We start from the raw sequence: 26,000 nt of genomic DNA on the forward strand, positions 1-26,000 counted from the left end.
AGTAGTGAACAGGATTTGACAATGGCTGTACAGGAGAAGCCAGAGAATAGTGGTAGATGATTACTTCTCAGACTGGAGGCCTGTGACCAGTGGTGTGCCTCTGGGATCAGTGCTGGGGCTATTATTGTTTGTCATCTACATCAATGATCTGGATGATAATGTGGTAAATTGGATCAGCAAGTTTGCAGATGACACTAAGATTGGAGGTGCTGTGGACAGTGAAGAACTATTTCAAAGCTTGCAGAAGGATCTGGACTGGATAGAAAAGTAGGATGAAAAATAGCAGATGGAATTTAATGCAGACAAGTGTGAGGTGTTGCATTTTGGAAGGACAAACTAAGAAAGGACATACACGATAAATGGTAGGGCATTGAGGAGAGCGGTAGAACAGAGGGATCTGGGAATACAGATTCATATAATACTCTGAAAGTGGCATCACAGGTGGATAGGGTTGTAAAGAGAGCTTTTGGCATCTCGGCCTTTGTAAATCAAAGTATTGAGTATAGGAGGAGGGATGTTGTGGTCAAGCTGTATTAGGCATGGGTGAAGCCAAATTTGGAGTATTGTGTACAGGTTTGGTCACCTTATGACAGGAAAGATATCAATAAGACAAAAAGAGTGCAAAGAAGATTAACTAGGATGCTGCCCGGACTTCAGGAACTGAGATACAGGAAAAGGTTAAACAGGTTAGGGCTTTATTCCCTGGAGTGTAGAAGAATGAGGGGAAATTTGATAGAGGTATTTAAAATTATGAGGGGGATAGACAGAGTAAATGTAGATAGGCTTTTTCCACTGAGGAAAGGTGAAATACAAACCAGAGGACATGGATTAAGAGTGAAGAGGGGGAACGTAATGGGCAATTTCTTTAGACAGAGAGTGGTGGGAGTGGGGAATGAGCTGCCAGCTGAGGTGGTGAATGTGGGCTCATTTTTAACATTTAATAAGATTTTGGACAGGTACATGGATGGGAAATGTGTGGAGGGGTATGGACTGGGTACAGTTTACTGGGATGAGTAAAAAAAATGGTTTGGCACAGGTTAAAAGGGCCAAAGGAGTCTGTTTCTGTGTTTTAATGTTCTATGGTTCTAACAACATCTGAATTACATCCACAATGAGGATGGCAAGTTGTGCCCTACATTTGTGCTACCTAAATAATGACTTTTTGATGAAGAGAAGGTTTATCCATCTTTTCTTGGATTCCAGTAGTGACTCTAAGATGATTAAACCTGACATCTATGTGGTTAAGAGCTTTTCTTTTTATTTGTCAGTGCAAACATACCTGTATTAAAGCTCTCAACACTGAAATAGATTTTGGGTTACACCACATGTTCCCAAAGCCAGGCATAAAGAACAGAATCCAGCATTATTTATTGGGATCAATTTTGCCAAATATCACAATAAAGGTCCATCTTTGGTCCCATCTGAAAAAATGTTCTGGCTTGAATTGAGCACAGTTAGCATTGCTTTAGCGCAATGCTGTTGTAGTGCCAGTGACCCAGGTTTGAATCCCACGCTGTCTATAAGGAGTTTGTCTGTTCTCCCTGTGTCTGTTTGAGTTTCCCCCAGGTTCTCTGGTTTCCTCCCACCCTCCAAATTGTACAGGATTTGGAGATTAATTGGGGTATTTGGGTGGCACAGGCTTGAGGGTTGAAATGGCCTGTTACCGTGCTGTATACCAAAATAAAACAAAATAATACCAGATGGCTATTCATGCCTCAGCCAATATGACACGATAATTTTGGTGTGAATAATACTAAAATTTTATTCTGAAATGAGCATGATGATATGATGAGCATTTTTTTTGTTGCCTGAGAGCTCTCAGATTAATGTTGCTGTAAAAAATAACATGATTTCTATGACCTCTTCCATTTGATGACATTTCTTTATCTTTGGGTTGGCATGAAACAAGTATTTTTCCATCAAGTGTTTCTTCAGTTATTTCAGGATTACATTCAGCGTTAGACCTTTACCTCAGCATTCTATTTTTTGGTTAGAAGATTTTACCTTTCAAGTATATTCATAGAGTCCCTCATAACATGCAGTTTATTTAACATTTTTTTAGCTAATCTAACTGCTATCCAGTTTCCCAATTTTGTAATTTACCTTATTAGTGCTATTGATATTACCAATATTGGTGCATATTCAACATGGTAGTTGTATGACATGTGAATGTATTTGGACCTAAGAACTTGAGGAGGTGTTAAGCCCATGTTCTGCAAAGACATCATCTCAACTCATCTTTCTTGGATTTTGATATTGAGAAATGCATATAAGTAATCCAATATGACAAGAGATGGAATCAACAATGGGATAAGCATGGTCACCACAATACATTGCCAATGACATATTAAATCCCATTAACGTGTGGGGCTGCATTGATATCTGAAAGTTAATGTGATTTATATAGACATGATATAGAAATGGAAATCATTCTCCAGTTAATCGCGTGTGCAGGTACACAATGTCCTGCCACCTTGTCTTGATAAAGGGTTCCTGTCTGAAAACCCACTGATGCTGCTCAACCCACTGAGTATTTCCAGCAGATTGCGTTTTGCTCCAAATTCCAGCATCTGTGCTCTCTTGTGTATCCAACTGCATTATAAATGGCACATTCAAGGATGCTCATCTTTACAGATACCTATAGATTCTGGGTTGTTATTGATAACAGTTAGAAATGTTGGAGTGCCCTTATAAATAAATGTTATCCTTTGATTATCCCTATATTTTCTTTTCCAAAACTGGGGCTTTATGTTTGGTCTGTTTTGGAGTCAGAATCATTTCAATACATCAAACAGAGGAGGAAATAAACATTCTTCCACTTTAACTTTTAACTTTATTCATTTTTTCTTGCCATTAATTCTTAATTTCTTAATTTTCTTTTTCCAATTGTATTGTTGCAATTTAATTTATTTAAAATATATCAATATGTTTTACTTGATCATAACTATTTCAAAATTTATTAGCTCTGTGTCATTGCCTTGAAGATGCAGGCAGTGTCTCTCTCTCTCTCTCTCTCTCTCTCTCTCTCTCTCTGTCTGTCTCTCTCTCTCTCTCTCTCTGTCTCTGTCTCTGTCTCTCTCTCTCTCTCTCTCTCTCTCTGTCTCTCTCTCTCTCTCTCTCTCTCTCTCTGTCTCTGTCTCTCTCTCTCTCTCTCTCTCCCCCCCCCCACCCTAGCCACATTAACCGTTTTTAGATGAGCTGTTGTTATGTATCTTTAAATGTGTGAGATTTATTTTTCATTGAAAACTCACCAGTCTAGCCAGCTTATGTTCAACCAGAGATTGAGCTGGCTCAACCATACAAACACAGTGCCTTCAAGAGTAAAACCAAAGCTGAGTGGTTTGTGATCTGCTCTTCTGAGTTCGCCACAATTTTTCAATCAGAGTCCAATTGAATTTCTAGGATCTGCTCAGATGAGGCAAGGAGGTAGATACCCGATGGGATGGATTGGAAGTTGGATTGCTCAGTGATGTGCAGTACACAAAGGTGTTGGAGAAACTCTCTCTCTATGACATGCTAAGAACACAATATCACAAAGAATAGGAGCAGAAATACCCTTAAACCTGCCCTCAAACCTGACCATGTATGAATATGCTCATGACATATATGGAGCAAGAAACAACATTTTCACCATTTTAATTTCAAATTTTGAGTGCCTTTACAGAAGTACGGTTACATCAATCTGTGCATGGATGCTCCACATCCAAAAAGAACTTGGCAGTACATATATCACATACTTCTGACCCATCATTGCATGTCAATGTCGGATATTTTGCCTTTTTATTGAACTTTCAGGCCCCAGTTTGAAGGAATTCAGGGATGTGGAATGACTCATTCTTTTCATTCTCTCACTGTGATTCAGCCACTGCTCTGGGCTTGCTGTAACAGTGCCAAAATGAGGGACTTGTTCCCTAAGGGTGATCACAGGCCTCGTGTTATCCTGTGACACATCGCAACATGGCACCGTGCCACTTTAATTTATATTTTTAAATTTTTGTCTGAGTTTCGAAGAGACAATTAGCATACTCTGCAATCCTTGTGTTCCAATTGTTTAATTTCAGACAGTAATTGAACAGCTGCTGATGAACACTTCTTTTTCCTTTGAGATAAGGAAGCTATTATCCTGTCATGAAAGCAACCACTCACTGCCTTATCTGATATGTGTCCTGACACATCAGGTGTAGCACTTAACATTAAACAAGTCCTCATTGCATTCTCTGAACATTTTAACAGTAGTAACGGTAATAGTTCATTAAGACCCCGTGTAAAACTTCATTTCCAAGTATTTTCGAACTGAAACATGAGATCCATAAACCACATGCTCATTAGGAAACATTTAAATGAAAAGGCCTGAATTCCTGTCCCTTGCTTCAAAATGAATAATGATCAAATGTAATATTCTCAAGGTACAGCAGACATATCAATAAAGGGGAAGGCCCAGTAAAGCCACCAAATAGAACAAAAATATGAGGCTACTGTGTAAACTGCAAAACATTGCTTAGCTATTGCTATTTTACAAATATTGAGCTGCTTTTATTTTACTTTTCTTAGTCCTACTTTAAAAGAACCTACCAAGCAGCCAGAGGAGTCGATTTCTTGGACTACTTTCAAATTAAAACCAATCTGTACCATTCAGTATCTGGCAGAAACTTTTGATTATAAAAACATTTACAGCCCTTATCAGAATATCAGCATGGTGGGAGCACTGAAAAGGCAAATTAGCGAATTACTGTATTAAAAAATTAATGAATTTATCATCATATATATTGTACAAGGTACATACAGGTGCTCCCCTATTTACGAAGCTCCGACTTGCGATTTTTCAAAGTTAGGAAGGTACAATAATGTGACTGTCGTTATTTACTTTTATTCTCATTAAAGAAAACGTCGTTGATTTTTCAAATAAACGTTAATAATTCCTCTAAGATGAATTCTTTGTAGTTTCCTTGGTCAATCACTTCTTTTAGTTCCGTCAGAAAATTTGAAGGGACTGATACAGTGCTGACAAGAGAGACTCGGGGAGAGGGATCAGTGTGGGTAGGATATAGCACTCTCGGGGGAGAGCAGGGCAGTGGGATCAGTGTGGGGAAGATACAGCACTGATGGGGGAGAGCAGGGCAGTGGGATCAGTGTGGGGAAGATACAGCGCTGATGGGGGAGAGCAGGGCAGTGGGATCAGTGTGGGGCCTGATATAGCACTGTCGGGAGAGAGCAGGGCAGTGGGATCATTGTGGGGAGGATACAGCGCTGTCGGGAGAGCAGGGGAGTGGGATCAGTGTGGGGCTTCATACAGTGCTGATGGGAGAGGACAGGGCAGTGGGATACAGCACTGTTGGTGTTATATATGGAACACCTGTATTCCTTTTGGACATAATTTTTTTGGACTTATGATGGGTTTGTTGGAACACAGCCCCATTGTAGGTGGAGGAGCACTTGTACATACTAAAACTTGCTGCAGTTGAACATGTGCATTGTAAAAAAAAAACCCAACAAAAACATAACTACAAAATTATACTTAACTTAATTAAAAAGAGACACTAAATACATTAAAAACACAATAGATATTCATATCAAATCGTCTTTTATGCTCTCTATCTGTCTTTGACTTGTTCTTAAAAGGAAATTATGAGAGAAAAGTGACATTTGCTGATTTGGCTGAAATGATGTCAGAGTTTTATGAAATTTGCCAGACAAGATATTAACCTGTCAACTGAATAACTGCATCACACACACTAATGATTTGTGATAGAAGATTATCTATTAACATCGTCTAAACTGTGAAGAGTCAAATGAAGTGGAAAACCAAATACAATAAAAACAGATGAGAAAATTATATAGAGATGCGTATTTATTTAATAATGTGTCAACTATTAACTCTTATTAAATGAACTGCTTCTATTTATTCAATCTTTTTCATGTGTTTATTGCTTTGCATAATAATCCAACTCTATGCAGATGTTCACCTGCAGTTACACCATGCTGCCCAATTTTCTCCCGGAAGGACTGAAATAATCATTGTCTTTTCGACTTCTGGCGGTTTAGCTTGACAGCCGTAAATCACTCTGCTCAGCACTTTGAAGAGCAACATTTTCACTGGAGACCACTGAGTTAGAAAATAGGAGACCTCTTCCCCAATGTATCCTTTCCAATCATTTGGAACCAAGCCATGTGACCCACCTCATTCAATTCGACAGAAAAAAAAACCGAGAAGAGTTAGTTGTAGTTGAATGCAAAAATAGTTTGCATTAATTAAGTTTTGGAGGAATTATGAACTTCAAACATCTTTGATCAAGTCTAGAATAAACTAATTGGTTTGCATCATCATTCACGCTTTCTGAAAAACTGAATAGATCAGATTATTTCTATACAAAATAACCTACATCAAATGTAAGAATATAAATGATTGGTGAATGAGATGAATGCTTATTTTGTCACTAGATTACAATCCATTGTAAATCTTCCACTCTGAAATATGCCTTTTTACTAAAAGAATATTTTCTCTTCCAAACCAAGGGTAATAGGAAGTTAAGGATCAGTGAGAATCTTTGAATGTTGAGAGTACTGATTTATTTTAAGAATAGGCATGTCAACAGCTGCCTTTGCTGTGTTCATCATTGTTAGTTTTGGTGGAGAAACAGAAAACCAGATTGATCCAAGGCCATCCAGGGAACATCGTGGGGGAAGATCTCATCAATCATTCCCTTTTTGGAATGCCTCCATGGAAGAGCCCACACCAGCGATCAAGAAAATTAAATAAAAAAGAAAATTAACCTTGTGTTATGACATAGACTAGCAGCAATAGAAATTCACCAAGACAATGGTATCAACAAAACAATATATTTTACTAATAACTATTAATAATATAAAATCTTATTTAACTCTAAACTTAACCCCCAACTATGTGAAAATGTATGTGTGTGTGAACTAATACAGTTCAGGCATTATTCTAAAAAGCCAGTTTCAAAGTTCATTCTTATAAGTATTTTGTGTTGAAACTCAGAGTCTTTAAACTGTTGTTCAAAAGTAAATATGAAGTAGTTTGAGACACCAAGTCATCAGACTTCTCAAAGCTCACAAATTCTGGACGAGTTGCTTTCAGAGAAATGTTTCTTCATGTGAGGGATTTCACAATTCCCCTCACTTGGGTAGAGGTTATGGAACTTGTGATTTCTGTTTTCACAAACCCAGTTAAGGGTTAAATGAAAATAATAATCAGAATGGTATTGCTCCAGCTGCAAAAATGATCTTGCTTTCTGTTACTCAATATGGGTTATTCAACAGTGACTATTACAATAGCCACAGCAGTACTGCTCTCTCCCTCTCTTGACAAAGAAAAGCAGTCTTAGTGGCCACTCCAATTCTGTGTCCCTCCTCTGACAAGGAGAACACAACAACAGTCCTTCTCATAGAATGTTACTGCAATTCTGACTTCAGATGAAAACTGTTTCACTAATTCAAAGATATTTCTTGAAGTGTAGTAATCACGTGAAATGACATCACCACTGGCTTTTTTTGAAGTTTAATTTCTTCAGAAATCACTTCATTTTCCAAAAGCGCGACTCATGGCAAATGGTTTGCTGCTTGTCTGTACAGGCCATCAAGCAAATGCTGTTTGTTTACACAGGTGTCTATTTGAAACATTCACTGTTTCAAACTTTCAATGGAATAATCAACTCTGCTTTTATGACTGATCCAGCTCCAGCCACAGCGTTTCTTCAAAATGGTGTTTTGTGTGTGTTTTCCCTGTACAAAGTAAGCTTACTAAAAATATAATATTTTATAACCTAAAGATTAATAATAAAAGCCCATAACGCAGGAGTTGACAGCCACTTTAGAGAAAATTCTGAAATGTGAGAAAGTTCCACCTGTAATTTTGCAGTTAAAAGAGGAACCAGTTAGGAGTACAAATCTTCCTCGAGTTTTGAGGAGTAAAAAGCATCAGCAAATATTGGTAACCGGTCATTTCGAATCTTGAGCAAATGCTCTCTGCGCTAAAGTGTAGCAGTTGGTGAGAAGCAGACATCTGAATCGATGTGCTGACATCGCTATGCATCTCTGAGCTTTTACAGTTTCAGCCTTTGCTAAAGAATGAAATGGCGAAGGTTTCCAAGAATCTCTGTAGAACATCTCTTATTAGAAACTCACGTGTTTCAATTTTGCTAGATTTTCCGATTAGTTTTGGTCTATCTAGTAAAACTAAGAAAAAAATAGTAAATGATTGATTTTCCTCTTCAGCACAAGGAGTAAAGCAACCTGCACATGTTATCCATCTTTTAACAGCCATTTTGATCACACTCTGCTGAGACAAATTTATTTTTCTTGAAATTTTCAATGCTTTTTTTGGTGAAATGTTGAATTTAAATAAAGGGATCATCAACCTATCTATCTAGGGACCTACTTGTAACCATTGAGTTTATCTGGAGATACACACAAACATCAGCAAAACTTTTACTTTGTTTAGGAGATAGTTAGTCAAACTAATATTAATTGCTCATCTCTAATTATCCTCAAAATGGTAGCCTTAAATTTTTGCAGTCTGACCTAAAGGTATTAAAGGTTATGGAGAGAAGGCGGGGACAGGGTACTGAACTTTAAGATCAGCCATGATCTTGTTGAATGGCGGAGCAGGCTCGAAGGGTCGAATGACCTACTCCTGCTCCTATCTTCTATGTTTCTATGTTTCTCTATGTACACAGAACCTGCCTTTCCTGACCACTCTGGATATACTCCTCTTCATCCCATCATTAAAGATAGTGGCAATTCCAAGAGGAACATATGAGAAAGTCATTAAGAAATCCACTAAAAAAGAATGTTTTGGTGATGTGTCAACATTGTGGATTGCAATTGATCATCTAGAGAACAATCCTTTCACCTGGATGATGCTACACAAAGCATGTCAAAAGTTAAACATAATAAGTAAAATAGCATCAAAATATATAATGCCTTAACAAGGCAAATTGTCTTAAGCTGATTCACAGGGATGTTGAAAGAAAAAAGTAATGACAGCCTCATTGGGAGTTATTAGAGCAGAGGACCAAATAAAGTCATGCACCACCTAACGTCCGTACGGGCAATGTCCAACCACAGATACTTCTGTGGTCCCATAAGGTTCAGAAATCTCGATTAGAGAACGGGACGTACCGGACATAACTGGACATAAATGAATATATAGCTTCCCACCTACAACAGGTGAATCTTGTATACAAAACGATTGCACTGCCAGGCATATTATGGTACAGCACATATAGATCCTATAATACATGTTTTGATAGTGGTAAGAAACACCTCTGTTACTGGCTTATGTATTTTCTGTCCTGTACTTCCTATCATTTTAATATGAACTTTCCCTCCTTACAAATAAAAAGTTTACTATATTAGAGAGTATGCTTTGACTCACAGGTAGCAGCATTCAGTCTTGTGAATCACATGTCTTGACTGTTGTAGCTTTGCTAAGTATATCAAATGGTGTTCGCACAACGTCCAAATCGCATAACATCCCATTTCACAGACCGTATCATGGACATTAAGCGACACAAATGTATTTAGTCAATGTGACAGATTTTAAAAGCCATTTTAAAAGAGGGAAGAGAGTAGAGAGGGGAACAGATTTAAGGAATGAATTTCTGATTTTAGAGCTTTGGAGCTAAATGTACAGGACACAGGTTGTTACTCTAGAGCCATTAAGCTTGGGTTGTTCACATTTCCAGCATCATTTATCATTGACCCAGTAAGAGCCAGTGAGAGCTTGTAAAGGGAGTAGGTTGTTAAATGCCACACTCCAGTTAATAATTAATATAGACAGTTCATGCATCACATACCTCATTGCCTTGCTTTGATGGAAATAAAAATTGGGAGAGATATCAAAATGGACTGCCTCAATAATATCACTTATTTGAATTACAAATCAATCCAAATTGAAAAAGAGAGCAGCATATTGTTTCTTATTTCAACAATCAGAATCAGAATTTATTGTCATGAAAAAAAATCATGAAATTTGGTGTTTGCGGCGGGATCACAGTGCAAGCATTTATATTATAACCATCTTACAACACAATTAGAAATAAAGATGAAGAGCAGTACTCAAAAAGTAAGGCAGTGTCTTTGGTTCAATGATTATTCAGGAATCTGATGGCAGCAGGGAAGAACCTTCCTTGTGCCATTGAGTACTTGTCTTTAGGCTCCTGTAGCTTTTTCCCGATGATAGTAGAGTGAAGAGGGCATTGCCTGGGTTGTGGGAGTCTTTGAGGATAGAGGCTGCTTTGTTAAGATACCGCCTCATGTAGACATCCTTGATATCATGGTGCCTGTGATGTCGCAGGTCAAGTTAACAACCCTCTGGAATTTATTCTTGTCCTGAGAGATGGTGCCTCCATAGTAGACAGTGATGCAATCAGCCAGAATGTTCTCCACGGTACACCTGTAGAAGTTTTTAAGTCCAATGATTCATTAATATTAGTACATGGAATATGTACGTATATATTATGGCAAGGTAAACTAAGAGTAAGAAGGGGAAAGCTTAAGAGATGGTTCTTTGATAGAGCAGTATGGTTGGTATAGCAGGCTGGCATGGTTGGTGAAGCTGATGGCGCAATGCCATTACAGTGCCAATGATTTGGATGGGGGTTCGAATCCCACGCTCTCTGTGAGGAGTTTGTATGTTCTCCCCTTGTCTGCATGGGTTTTCTCTGGGAGCTCCAGTTTCCTCCCACCACTCAAAGTGTACTGGGGGCTTGTAGATTAATTGGGTGGCACAGGCTCGAGGACCAAAATGGCCTGTAACCATGCTGTATATCTAAATTTAAATTTTAAGAAATTAAAAATTTGTGTCCTTGCTTCTGGAGAAACAGCTACTTTGTATTGAAGCTGAGAGTTGTTTCATTCATGTCTCTGTTGCTAAATGGAATGGCTGCAAAGTTTGATCCAATGCAGTAAGCTTTGACTATTATCATTTGGAAGCTTACAAAATAAAAAAATTTCATGGTGAAGTTATGATACAATGAACCAGGATATCAATTCTTTTAACTAGAACTTTGCATGAAGACACAGGAGAGATGGCGGATGCTGGAATCTGAAGCAACAAACAATTTGCCAGAGAGACTCAGATGCCACAGAGCAACATCTGTGGTGGAAAAGGATTGGTCAATGCTACGCGCCGGGATGTATCTTGATGAAGGGCTATGCCTTGAAGCATTATGAATACTTTTTCTCTCACTGCTGTTGCCAGAATCCACCAAGTTCGTCCAGCAGATTGATTTTTTTTGGACTTATTATGATCCCAGAATTCCCTCTGTTAAATCACAAAAGGAAATATGGGTGTTTCAATGCATTGTTCAGATGTAAAATTGGCAATGAAGAACCTTGACTTCGAATTGATGAAAGGGAAAATAGTACTATTTTCCAAATTGACTGCATTCCATTAATGTCCATGCATTGAATCTTCTCCTTTAGGAAGTTATTTACTTTCTTCAACCCTGGTGAGAGCATAAAGATGAAAGCACAGACCTTGAAGAGATCAACCAAAATTGTGTTTGCCAAAGATCAAGACATGATTAAACCTCAAAGCACCATTTCCCCAGACAAGAGGAGAATAACTATGTATATATTTAAACACACACACACACACACACACACACACACACACACACACACACACACACACACACACACACACACACCTCCATAAAGTTTGTGACATTATTACTTTTTTCCTTCATTTGACCCTGTGCTCCACAGTTCTACATTTGTAATCAATAATTTACATGATTAAAGTGAATATTGCAGATTTTATTCAAGGTTATTTGCATATATTTTGATTTGACCATATAGCAATTACAGCACTTTTTATACTTAGTTCCCCTATTTCAGAGCACCATAATATTTGGGACATTTGGCTTTACAGGGATGTTTGTGATTACTCAGCTATGTTTAATTGTTTCATTGGTGCAGGTATAAGAGATTTAGGCCTGCTTCTAAGCTTTTGATTACCTTTGGCGTCTGTAGTTGCCATTTTTCATTATGAGGATAAGAGTTGTTCTTGTGGCGGCGCACATCCTCATAGCGAACCGGCCCTGCTTGTATCACCACGTGACGGGGCAGCCATGGGGAAATGGCATTGCTAGAGGTTTCTCTCGGACCCCAGCATCCCTTCCAGCGCGCACCCTGGTCAGCGATTATGACATCACACTGCACCAGGTGCCCTTAAAGGGGCGCGCTGAATTTGAATAAAAACAGTCGCTAACGACCTTCGGTGTGGCAGCAATGATTTCTTTCAGCTCCTGCAAGCGCACAGTGGTGACCCCGATGGGCCCAGAAGTCTATATGGACCCAGCAAACGATTGTCGCAGCCAAGGTGCATGCAGTAGCCCTTAAACTTCCCCCCTTCTGGCCCCATCGCCCACTGACGTGGTTTGGGCAGGTGGAGGCACAATTTCACCTCCGCAACATCGAAGCTGACGCCACAAAATTTTACCATGTCATGGGTGTGCTGGACCAGGACACGGCGGTGAGGGTGGACGACATCATTCACCGGCCACCAGCAGTGGACAAGTATACTGCCCTCAAAAATCCACTCCTGGGGAAGTTTGGCCTCACCCCCCGGCAGCGTGCTTCCAGGCTCTTACACCTGGATGGGTTAGGGGATCACCACCCCTCAGCCCTCATGGACGAAATACTGGCCCTGGCAGAGGATCGTGAACTGTATTTCCTCTTCTGCCAGATATTCCTTGAACAGATGCCAGAGATATCTGGCTCCATCTGTCCGAAGAGGACTTTTCTGATCCCCGTAAGCCCGAAGCCTGGGCAGATACAAAACAGGAGAACGAGGCAGTCCCCAGCCAAGTCTTCAAGCCAGGGCCCTGCCATCCACTGGATACCCCCAAGCAAAAGCCAGATGAAACCCAGTTAACATGGTGCTTTTATTACCAGCGCTGGGGAGTGAAAGCCCGCAAGTGCTGCCAGCCCTGTGACTTCCAGGGAAATGCCCAGGCCAAACGCTGTTGATGGCTGTAATGGTTGGCCACATGGGCCGTTGGTTCCTGGTGGACACAGGGTCCAAGCTGAGCGCCCTCCCCCCTACAGCACTGGAAACACTCACCCGGACCCCCGGTCCAACCCTACGGGCTGCCAATGGTTCAGCAATCAAGACCTATGGCACCCGTAGGGCACAGATTGGGGATCTGTGAGGTTTATCCTGGCCTTGGTGGGCACCGCGCTGCATGGGACTGACATCCCAAGGGATCACTGGTGATCACTGCTGGTGGATTTGAGGGCCAGGAGGCTGCTCAACGTCCACACTTTTTGCTTGGTGCACCTGGGCACAGCGGACGATGAGAAACACAAAATCGCCATGGTAGCCACCGCCACAGACCAGTTCGTTGAGATCCTCAGTGAGTTCCTTACCATCCTGGAGCCACGCATCAAAGTCCCCACGCCATGGAGTTTTCCATCACATCTCCACAAAAGGCCCCCCGTCTGCACCCCAGAACTAGGTGGCTGCCACTGGAGAAGCTAAAACAGGCAAAGGAGGAATTCTCCAGGCTCCAGGTGCTGGGCATCGTTTGGCAGTTGGACAACGCTTGGGCGGCACCACTGCACATGGTCCCGAAGTCATCAGGGGGTTGGAGGCCGTGCGGAGACTAAAGATGGCTAAACGACGCCATGACTCCAGACAGGTACCTGGTCCCCCATATCCAGGACTTCATGGCGAACTTCCACGGTGTGTGGTTCTTTTCAAAAGTTGATCTGCTGCGTAGATACCACCAGATCCTGGTCCACTCTGATGACGTTGGAAAGACTGCCATTATCACCCCTTTCGGCTTGTTTGAATTTCTCCAGATGCCATTCAGGTTGAAGAATGCAGCCCAGATGTCCCAGTGCCTCATGGACGCAGTGGGTAGGAATTTTGATTTTGTCTTTATCTACCTAGATGACATCCCAGTAGCCAGCCGCAGCCATGAAGAGCACAAGGCCCATCTCCGTATCCTGTTCGCCCGGCTGGCAGAATTCAGCCTCATGGTTAACAAGGCCAAATACCAGTTTTGGAAAAAATCATTGCAGTTCCTGGGACACACCATCTCAGCGTCTGGGGCAGCTCCGGCACCGGAGAAAGTGGCAGCCGTCCAGCATTTTCCCAAACCCTCCTCCCTCAAGGACCTGCAGGAATTCGTGGGAATGGTAAATTTTTACTAGAGATTTATCCCCAACGCTGCTTGCATTATGCGCCCTCTTTTTGCGCTGATTGTGATGAAAGAGAAGACCCTGGCTTGGTTGGAGGAAGCGGATGAGGCCTTCACTGCAACGAAACAGGCTCTCGCAGAGGCGACTTTATTGGTGCATCCGCTCCCGGAAGCACACATAGGTTCCGTCACGGCGGTCGGGGGAGTACTAGAACAGTGGCTGGATGGGTAGTGGCACCCGCTGGCCTTTTTTGCTAAGCAGTTGCGGTCATCGCAGCTTAAATACAGTGCATTTGACCGGGAGCTCCTGGCGCTATACCTGGCCATCCGCCACTTCCGATACTTCTTGGAGGGCAGGACTTTCACTGTTTTTACCAATCACAAGCCCCTCACCCAAGCACTGGTTATGGCCAAGAACCCATGGTCAGCCAGGCAATAGCGTGCCCAAATTCACAACAGACATCCGACACAAGGCGGGCAAGGACAATGTGATCGCAGATGCACTTTCTTGCCCACCCATCAACACGTTAGCTCCCGGCCTTGACTACGCGCAACTAGCACAGGCCTAGCAGCACGATGCCGAAATGCAAGCTTTCTGGACCGCCATCTCAAGTCTCCAGCTTGAGGATATCCAGCTTCCTGACTCCACCTAGCCTCTGCTCTGTGACACCTGCATCGGATCACCACGCCAGGTAATCCCACAGGAGTGGAGGGCAAGGGTCATCAGCTTTATCCATGATCTCACCCACCCCTCAGTAAAAACTACCCTGCGTATGGTGGCGCAGCGATTTGTCTGGCATGGCCTCAAGAAGGAGGTAGCAGCGCTAATCCGCCACTGCATCAGGTGCCAGATGTCTAAAGTCCACAGCCACACGCAGGCCCCTGTTCAACATTTTGACTCAGCAACGTGGAGGTTCCACCATATCCACATGCATATCGTGGGCCCCTTGCCGGTGTCCAGGGAGTCGCGGTACCTGTTTACCATAGTGGACAGAGCAACCAGGTGGCCAGAAGCCATCCCAGTCCATGAGGCGTCAGCAGAGACGTGTGCTAAAGACCTGGTCAGCCAGTGGATTGCTCGTTTCGGTGTGCCAGCGCACATCATGAGTGTCAGAGGCGCCCAATTTACCTATGTACTATGGTCACACCTGGAAAGGCTTTTAGGTGTAATGCTGCACCACACCATGGCCTACCACCCACAGTCTAAAGGGTTGGTAGATAGGTTCAACCGACACCTTAAGTCCGCTCTAATGGCAAGACTTTCCGACCCCGACTGGGTGGACGAGTTGCCCTGGGTTCTCCTTGGGATTAGGACGGTGCCCAAGGAGGACCTGCAAGCTTTGTCAGCAGAAATGTTTTATGGCGCGCCACTCTCCCTGCCAGGTGAATTCTTCAGCCCGGAATCCAAGACGATGCAAGGTGAGTGGCTCGCGGACCTCCGTAAATGACTGCCCCATTGCACCACAGCACCCGACCATCCCATCGACTGAAAGATCTGGATGTGGTGCTATTTGTGGTTTGACTGGAGAGGACCACAGAGGGCCCTGCTGCAGTGCCCATACAAAGGGCCGTACGAGGTTCCCTGGCGGTCGGTTGGGACTTTTACTTTAGATGTAGGGGGAAGGGAAGGACTGTTTACTGTGGACTGCTTAAAGGCTGCTCATTTGGACCCAAGCACCGAGGTCTGCTGCCAAAGCAACAGGACGTGCAGCTGGTTCTGGGGGTGGGGGTTGTGTGGTGGCGCACATCCTTATGGCGAACCAGCTCCACTTGTATTGCCACATGGTGGGGAAGCCATGGGGAAATGGCGTTGTCAGAGGTTTCTCTCTGATTCCAGCATCCCTTCGAGTGCACTCCCTGGGCAGCGATTAAGACGTCACAATGCACCAGGCGATTGAGCTCATGTTGCCCTTTTTTTCAAACTTTATTTAAAGATAAAAAAACATAACATACAGTATAGTATTAACCAAAATATGATTTTACAAAGATATATGTAAAAAAACCTAAACAAAATAAATAATAAAAAAAAATTAAAATAATAAAAAAAAAACCACCAAAAAAACCCACCCCACCCTCCCATCCCTTCAGCCAGCTCCCTTAAGGGGTGCAAAAAATAAGATTATATATATATATACATAAAAAGAAAATATCAAAAATGTTAATAACATTTCAAAGTATATATAAATGCATATATTTCAAATATGGAGACAATTTACTAACAAAAGAAGAATAATTATCATTAAATTATAGGTAATTTTTTCCATGACAATATATACTTTCAATTCATTGTGGCAGCGTAATATATTAATCTCAGCATCATCTTTCCAAGTACTAGCAATACATTTACGTGCTACTGATAACACCAAATGTACAAAAGCAATTTGAATTTTATCTAATCCCATTCCCCTTAATGAATGCAAATTTCTCAACAAAAAAAAATCATTTAATCTAATGGTAATATAAAATTACATAATTTTTCCAAAACCACTTTAATTCCTTGCCAAAATGATTGAAATTTAACACAAGTCAAAATGGCAAGTAGAAAGGTTCCAATACATAAGCCACATCTAAAACAAGAATCTGAATTACTAAACCCATTTTTTTTTTAGCTTTTCTGGGGTCAAATATAATTTATGTAAAAAATTATAATTAACCATTCCATATCTTACATTAGTCAATTTAATTACTTTATCCTACACATAGGTGCCCAATCATCTTCAGGAAAAATAAATACTAAATCACTCTCCCATTTAAGTTTAGATTTCTCCCAACCTGACTTATCCATACTATCTTGTAACAAATTATCTTCTTCGGCTTGGCTTCGCGGGTGAAGATTTATGGAGGGGTAATGTCCACGTCAGCTGCAGGCTCGTTTGTGGCTGACAAGTCCGATGCGGGACAGGCAGACACAGTTGCAGCGGTTGCAAGGGAAAATTGGTTGGTTGGGGTTGGGTGTTGGGTTTTTCGTCCTTTGTGTTTTGTCAGTGAGATGGGCTCTGCGGTCTTCTTCAAAGGAGGTTGCTGCCTGCCGAACTGTGAGGCGCCAAGATGCACGGTTTGAGATTTCTTTAGGCAGTCCTTGTACCTCTTCTTTGATGCACCTCTGTCATGGTGGCCAGTGGAGAGCTCACCATATAACACGATCTTGGGAAGGCGATGGTCCTCCATTCTGGAGATGTGACCCACCCAGTGCAGTTGGGTCTTCAGCAGCATGGATTCGATGCTTGCGGACTCTGCCATCTCGAGTACTTCGATGTTGGAGATGAAGTCGCTCCAATGAATGTTGAGGATGGAGCGGGGACAAAGCTGGTGGAAGCGTTCTAGGAGCCGTAGGTGATGCCGGTAGAGGACCCATGATTCGGAGCCGAACAGGAGTGTGGGTATGACAACGGCTCTGTATACGCTAATCTTTGTGAGGTTTTTCAGTTGGTTGTTTTTCCAGACTCTTTTGTGTAGTCTTCCAAAGGCCCTATTTGCCTTGGCGAGTCTGTTGTCTATCTCGTTGTCGATCCTTGCATCCGATGAAATGGTGCATCCGAGATAGGTAAACTGGTTGACCGTTTTGAGTTTTGTGTGCCCGATGGAGATATGGGGTGGGGGGGGCTGGTAGTCATGGTGGGGAGCTGGCTGACAATAGACAATAGGAGCTGGAATAGGCAGTTCGGCCTGTAGAGCCAGCACCGCCATTTTACAGATCATGGCTGATCACTACCATCAGTACCCCTTTCCAGCCTTATCCCCATAACCCTTAACTCCTTTGCCCACTAGAGTCTTATCTAACTCTCTTTTGAACATAATCAGCGAATCTGTCTCTACCACCCTCTGTGGCAGAGCATTCCACAGGTTCACACTTCTCTGGGTAAAAAAATGTTTTCTCATCTCCGTCCTAAAGGGCCTACCCTGTATTCTTAAACTATGCCCTCTAGTCCTCGTCTCCCCCATCATTGGGAACAAGTAATCCGACTTCACCCTGTCTATCCCCCTGATGATTTTGTATACCTCAATCATGTCCCCCCTCATCCTTCGAAACTCCATTGGATACAAGTCCAGTTTTTCTAGCCTTTCAGCATATGTCAACCCCGCCATCCCTGGAACTAACCTTGTAAATCTGCGCTGCACACCCTCTATAGCTAGTATGTCCTTCCTCAAAATTGGAGACCAGAACTGGACGCAATACTCCAGGTGGGGTCTCACCAGGGCCCTGTACAACTGCAGAAGGGCGTCTCTGTTCCTATACTCCAATCCCCTCTTTATGAAAGCCAACATGCTATTAGCTTCTTCACAGCTTTATGAACCTGCATGCTAGTCTTCAATGACCGGTGAACAAGTACTCCCAGATCCATTTGCTCCTCCCCACTCCCTAGCTTGTCTCCATTTAAATAATACTCAGCTTTCCTATTATTGCCCCCAAAATGGATAACCTCACATTTGCTTACATTGAACGTCATCTTCCATTCAGCAGCCCACTCCCCCAACCTGTCCAAGTCCCTCTGCATTTTCCTGACATCCTCCTCACACTCCACACCGCCACCCAGTTTCGTGTCATCTGCAAATTTGCTCAAATTTTTAATAATCCCCTCATCCAAATCATTTACATAAATTACAAACAACTGAGGACCCAATACCGATCCCTGCGGCACTCCACTCGTCACATCCTGCCATCCTGAAAAAGACCCACTTACCCCAACCCTTTGTTTCCTATTTCTTAACCAATTTCCTATCCATGTCAGCACCTTACCTCCAATACCATGCTCCCTGATCTTGCCCACTAGTCTCCCGTGTGGTACCTTATCAAAGGCCTTCTGGAAGTCCAAATACACCACATCCACAGGCTCTCCCAAGTCCACCCCCTTTGTCACATCCTCGAAAAATTCCAGAAGGTTAGTCAAGCATGACTTACCCTTAAGGAATCCATGCTGACTAGCCCTTATACTATTATTTCTGCCTAAGTGTTCTGCTATTACTCCTTTTATGATAGATTCCAATATCTTCCCCACCACTGACGTCAGGCTGACCGGTCTATAATTTCCCGTTTTCTCCCTCCCTCCCTTCTTAAAAATCGGCACCACATCACCCACTCTCCAATCCTCAGGGACCTCCCCCGAATCTATGGAACTTTGGAAAATGTCGACCAGTGCTTCCACAATTTCCATAGCAACTTCTTTAAGCACCCTGGGATGCAGCCCATCAGGCCCTGGGGATTTATCAGCCCTCAGTCCCAACAATTTACTCACAACCTCCTGTTTCTGGATCCGGATATCTATTAGATCCCCTACTTCCCCAGGAAAGTTCCCCAAGTCTCTTGACACCGCATGACCATTACCCCCTAACTGACCATAACCTATATCCTCCTTGCTGATGGAGGACCTCAGTTTTCTTCAGGCTGACTTCCAGGCCAAACATTTTGGCAGTTTCCGCAAAACAGGACGTCAAGTGCTGAAGAGTTGGCTCTGAATGGGCAACTAAAGCGGCATTATACATAACTGAAATATAACCCTTTTTCAGTATAAATCAAAGATTCATATCTTGATAAAGTAGGTAAAGTCATCTCTCTACCATAATTATCTTTTTATCAAAGCTCTAATTTGATAATACACAAACAAAGAATTTACAGGTATATCAAATCTTTCTCTCAATTGATTAAAAGAAAGAAATTGCCCCTCTTCAAAACAATCTTGCATTGTCTTTATACCTTTAGAGTCCCAAATTTTTAATGATTATTAAACATTGAAAAAGGAATAAGCTGATTATTATACAATGGAGTTAGAATTGATAATTTATTTTTTGACCCTAACACCCTATTTTTTTATTCTAAATCTTTAACAAATGTTTCAATATCGGCATATCATATTGCTGTAATAAAATCAAATTCCAACGAAATATAAATTAATGTATCTCAACCCTTAGAAATACATGCCATCTTCACTTTAGCCCAGCTAGGAGACTGATCTAAATCCATCAATCTCCTAATAAACTTCAACTGGGCCGCCTCATAATAATTTTGAAAATGTGGTAACTGTAGTCCGCCCAATACATAATTCCATGTAAGTCTATGCAACACCACTCGAGTTAATTTACCTTTCCATAAAAACTCTTACACTGCCTTATTCAAATCTTGAAAATACTCTTTGGAAGTAAACAAGGCATTGACTGAAATAAATATTGAATTTGAGGAAAGATATTCATTTTAATACAATTAACCTGACCAATCAAAGTTAATGGAAGATCTTTCCACTTAATCAAATCTGCTTTAATCCATCTTAATTTATGCACATAATTTAATTGATGTAATGATTGATAATTAGTCTCCATAAACACACCTATATATTTAATTTTATTTGTCCATCTTAATTTTGTAATAGTTTTAAATTCAAAATAATCTTCCACTCCAACTGGTAAAATTTCACTTTTATCCCAATTAACTTTATATCCCAATAATTCTCCAAATTTCAACAAACACTCTTGCAATTGTTTCAACGATCGTTCCAGTTTTGTCAAATATATCAATACATCGTCCGCAAATAAGTTAATTTTATATTCTTCATTCTTAACCCTCATCCCTCTAATTTCTTCATTTTGTTTAATAGCCTGAGCTATCAGTTCAATAACCAAAACAAATAAGGCTGGTGACAATGGGCAGCCCTGCCAAGTTGAATGAGTCAATTTAAATGGTAAATAAATCTGTCCATTTGTCCCCACCCTAGCAATTGTGTTCATATATAAAGCCTTAACCCAACCAATAAAAAAGGGCCGAATTTAAATTTCTCTAACACTTTTAAAAAATCCCACTCAACCCTTTCAAAAGCTTTTTCTGCATCTAATGCAGTTAGGTTAGGTTGCTTTCGGTATGCATTGACCAAAGTAATTAATCAAAATATATTGTCTGATGCGTTTCTATTCTTAATAAAACCTGTTTGATCAATATGTACCAATTTGGGTAAATATTTAGCAAGTCTATTAGCTAACACTTTCGCTATAATTTTATAATCTACATTTAATAAAGAAATAGGTCTATATGAAGACACTTTTAATGGATCGCTATCATTTTTTGGAATAACAGTTATTAAAGTACTTGAACCTGATTCTAGTAACTTCTGATCTTCAGTAACTTGATTCAACACTTCTCCAAATACATTAGAGAAATCATCATAAAAAAATTATAAAATTCCACAGGAATCCATCATTCCCTGGGGACTTTCCATTAGGCATTTCCTGAATAGCAAAATCCGTAAATGGAGATTTCAATTCCTGAACATCATTCCCATCTAATACCGGTAACTTTAATTTAGATAAGTAAGAGTCAATAGAACCATTATCCTGTTTCCCCTCAGAAGTATATAATTTTCTCATTAATTTCCTGAGGTTTATAAGTAACTTAAAATTTTTTATAGGATCGGAACCTTCAATGTCTTCTGGAAGACCAACTATTTTTACATTATTCCTTTGGCTTTGATTTTCCAACAAATCAAAGTGTCGGCGCCATCTTGTGGAGGCAGGATCGGCGTCAAGGTCAAACTCGAATGGGCTGGAGTCCTCTAAGGCTTGGAGGCTCCCAACGACAATTCCGTGGATTCAGCTATGCAAGTAGGCCTCAGTTCTTCCACACTTTTGTATGGTAATTTTTTTCTGAAGTTGAGGTTTAGATTTTTTCACATTAGTTGCTATAATAAATTACTGTTATTTAAACAACTGTAATATTGTTTTTAACCACTTTTAAACTTAAAAAAAAAAACGGGTATTTAGTAATCCAGCTGGGGAAAGGTGGAATACATGTCTTTCTTCTATGCTATCTTGCCACACCCCCTATGCTGCCCTTGAAGGGGCGCACTGAATTTGAATAAAAACAGTAGTTAACGACCTTCGGTGTAGCAGCAGTGATTTCCTTCAGCTCCTGCAAGTGCCACATTCCAATTAAGTTCAAAGAAGCCATTATGAGGCTGGAAAAACAAGAATAAAGCAGCAAGAAAACAGACCCAAACCTTAGGATTTCAACTATTTGGAACACCATTAAGAAGAAAGGGCATAGTGGTGAGCGCAGCAATCACAAAGGGACTGGTAAGCAAAGTAAGACCTCCATTGATGGTGAAAAAGAAATTTAACCCATCTGACAGATCAGAAACACTCTTCAGGAGGCAGTGCGATATTGTCAATGACTAGCGTCCACAGAAGACTTAGTGAACAGAAACACTGCAAGATGGAAATCACAGAAACAGGGTGGCCAGATTAAAGTTGGGCAAGAAGCATTTAAAAGAGCCTGCAGAATTCTGGAGACTGGCCTGTGGACAGATGAGGCCAAAGTAATCTGTATCAGAGTGATGGCAAGAACAAAGTGTGGAGGTATAAAAGAATTGCCCAAAATCCAAAGCACACCACCTCATCTGTGAAACCTAGTGGTGGGGGTGTTATGGCCTTGGAATGTATAACTGCCACAGATACAGGTGGACTTCACTGTTGATGTAACTGCTGATGGTAGTAGAAAAATCAATTCTGAGGTGTACAGAAACATCTTATCTGCTCAATTTTGAGTGAATGCCTTCAAACACATTGGACAACCCTGCATCCTACAGAAAATCAATGATCCCAAACGTACTGCAAAAGCAACAGAGGAATTTTTCAAAGCTAAAAACTGGAAAATTCTTGCATGGCCAAGTCAGTCACCTGATCTAAATGCAATGGAGCATGCCTTCCATATGCTGAAGAGAAAACTTAAGGGGACAAGTTCCTGAAACAAGCAGAAGCTGATGATGGCTGCAGTAGAGGCCAGGCAGAGCATCACTAAAATAAAAATACTCACAGACTTCAAGCAGTCCTTGCATGCAAGGGATATGCAACTAAGTACTGAACATGACTACTTTAATATACATACTATTGCTGCATCCCATATGGTGCCCTGAAATGAGGGGAATTTGGGTAAAAAGTTTTGTAATTTCAATGGTCAAACCAAAATTTATACAAAATAACCTTGAATAAAATCTGGAATGTGCACTTTAATCACTTGTGAATTGTTTGATTACAAATTTAAAACTGTGGAAAAAAATGTCTTTTCCCCAAACATGGAGGGCACTGCATATCTAACTATATAAATTATATACATTGCTAGTTTGTATATAAAGATGATTCAATACACACTATCAGTTTTAAGTGGGTTTAAACTAATACATTAAAGTTGGTATGTGTGAAGCAAGATGTAGATCAGTGGTTCTCACCCTTTTTCTTTCCACTCACATACCACTTTAAGTAATCCCTATGCCATAAGTGCTCAGTGATTAGTAAGGGATTGCTTAAGGTGGTATGTGAGTGGGAAGGGAAGGTTAAGAATCACTGATGTAGATTAAAAAGTTTAAGGGGAAATGTAATCTTCGTTGACATGCATTAAATAATGTCAAGTTTTAAAGAGGTTAGACAATCTAATATATTAAATGGAATGACTGATATGTAATGAAAGCAAATGATCTCATTAAGGGAATCTATTTCAAGATGTGCATGGTGAGAGCAAGAACATAAGAAATAATATTTAGAAATTAATGTCAATAATTAAAATGAAAAACATGATCATAGAAATACATGAAAACTGGCTGCACATTGAGAATTAAATAGTTCTAATGAGAAAATCTTCATGAAGGAGAGTGAAGGACGGACTGGAGTAATGTTATTTATTAGATTGAACATCAGAGTAAAGAGAACAGAAGAATTCCAATGGAGAAATTTTCATAATGGAATCCCTTTCAACATTAATTATATTACTGAGAGCACACTGTATACAGAAAAAAGGAAATAGAAACTTATGGTTTCAATCAAAAGGTATGTACTCATGAGAGTAATAATAGAGAAAATTGAATTATTCAAAACTACAGTATGATAATGGGGAAAGCTTTTGTTCTACAGTGCATTCAAAGACTTTTTTTGTTCTCAGTCCATATGTTGTTGTTCTAAAAGGGAAGGATTTGAGTTTGTTGTGGTTAATGAACTGGAGCAAGGAAGAAATGTACAGTAATGAGAAATATTTAAACAACACATAGAACATGGAAATAAATTACAATCCAATAAAGGAAAGAAGATACATCCACAGCCGAGATTCATTGGACAGAATATTTAGTGGTAGTCTGTTCTTCCTTTCTACAAACCACAAGACATTTGTCTTCCATGTTTGACAACCTTGGCAGACAACTTGGAGACGATCTTTACTCATCTTATCTCATAGATATGTTTTTCTGTGATTAAGTCAGTGGTAATTTTTTAAAAGATAGGCAGGAAGTTTTGGACCAGAGCTTCCTTAAAGAACATACTAAATGCACTTACTGCTGACTCGGAGAACATTTGAAGGAAGTTTTTGTGGATTTCCTAATGAAAACTCACTGAATTAAATCTCTGGGTCTTAAATATTGAAGCCCAAATTGAAATTAGGCTTTAATACAACAAAATGTGTCCTACTGATAGAGAAGAATAAGTTCCAAGAAAGGGTCAAAAAATCCTTGGATTACAATCCCAGGCTTAAGTCAGCTGGTAAAGGCATTACATTTCTTAGAACGATTGTGCTTCTAGGCTTTATGAAGGTTGCAATTGTTGTTCCATTACAGAAGGTATTAGTGAGTATTGGGGGTGATTGGAACTCGTAGTTAAAGCAAGTCCGTATTCAGGCATGGTATGTAAGTTTTCTTTTTTAGAGTTGCAATTTCTTTCAGTGACCTTTCAGTTAAATAGCAAAGTTGTTCTAAAAACTGGTCTTTGCAGTTAAATAGCCAAGTAGCTCTAAGTTGTTCTAAAACAAAGGTTGTTCTAACACTAAGTGATTCTGAGAGTAAGTGATTATGGTATCATTTCACATATACTTTTTACTTCTTTCCTAGTCTGATATGGACAAATTGGTTAATCCTGTTTCTTTTTCTTGTTTTTTTTTCTTTTTCAATGTTATTTTTCAAATTCTATATATTTCTGTCTTTTTTAATGACCAACATCTATCAGTGTGGGTGGTACACTCTCAAGCCATGTTCTTTGCCTCCCATATCTCATAAACAAGTGTAGCTATAGTTGGGATTTCTGCTCATACATTTTTCTTACAGCTTTTTCCCCAAAATATACTTTACTCACAATAAATCATTTGCAAAAGAAAATATTTCAAATTCTTTTTACATCCTTAGCATCACATCAAAGGACCCATAGGGGCTGCTGGAGACTGGCTTAGGGAACCAGGTATTGGAACCGGGATTCAAGAGAATGCTGAGGGCAAGAAGGGTTCCTGAAAGGCCTCGGAATCTCGTTGCTCTTTCCTGCAATCTTCATGCTCCTCAAGAGCCCTTTCTGATTTTAGCCTCCTGATGTTGCCTTTCTCTTTTTGCTTAAGTTCATGACCTCTCTCATCATCCATCCTTGCCATCCCTAACCTTTCTCCTGACTGGGACTTGCCAGCCTGACATTTGAATTAGTGACATCTTACACATGTCAGTTGTGAATGTGCCTGATAACAGTTGGCCCCAATTAACTTCCTTTAGCCCCTGTCTGATGATGTAATCATTTTCCCTCCCCCAATTCAGTACTTTCATATAAGGCCCCAAACCTTTTCTTCTTCAGAACTATCTTGAAGCTAAAGGAATTCCCTTGATCACTATTCCTAAAATGTTCTCACTCTGAAACTCCAATCATTTGGCCAGACCCTTTCCCTGAGCCCTTCTTCAAAGAATAAACACAATGAGCTAGAAGCAGGAAATCTCAGAAAATCTCATAATTCAGACCAACAAAAGATTTTGTTTGGATATAATAAGGGATGAGGTAAGAATTTATCATGTTTGTGTGAAAGGAGATGGAATGGAGAGACAAGAGATAGGGAAA

General features: G+C 40.6%; 1 protein-coding gene across 8 annotated transcripts in view; it reads left to right on the forward strand.

The window, feature by feature from the left end:
• Positions 1–26,000, forward strand: part of LOC138757679 (uncharacterized) — a 103,952-nt gene that overhangs the window by 13,380 nt on the left and 64,572 nt on the right. For 7 of the 8 annotated variants that reach the window (XR_011353806.1, XR_011353805.1, XM_069925385.1 and 4 more), the window contains exon 3: positions 21,566–21,758. Coding sequence is in view for 6 of the 8 variants with exons in the window: in XM_069925385.1 (XP_069781486.1) it covers positions 21,566–21,758 (193 nt within the window). In the remaining 2 variants the exon portion in view is untranslated. Of the gene's footprint in view, positions 1–12,246; positions 15,594–21,565; positions 21,759–26,000 lie in introns of those variants that run through there. The other variant, XM_069925386.1, reaches the window with a different exon arrangement.

Source organism: Narcine bancroftii, chromosome 3, assembly GCF_036971445.1.
Source record: "Narcine bancroftii isolate sNarBan1 chromosome 3, sNarBan1.hap1, whole genome shotgun sequence".
NCBI classification, from domain to species: Eukaryota; Metazoa; Chordata; class Chondrichthyes; order Torpediniformes; family Narcinidae; genus Narcine; species Narcine bancroftii.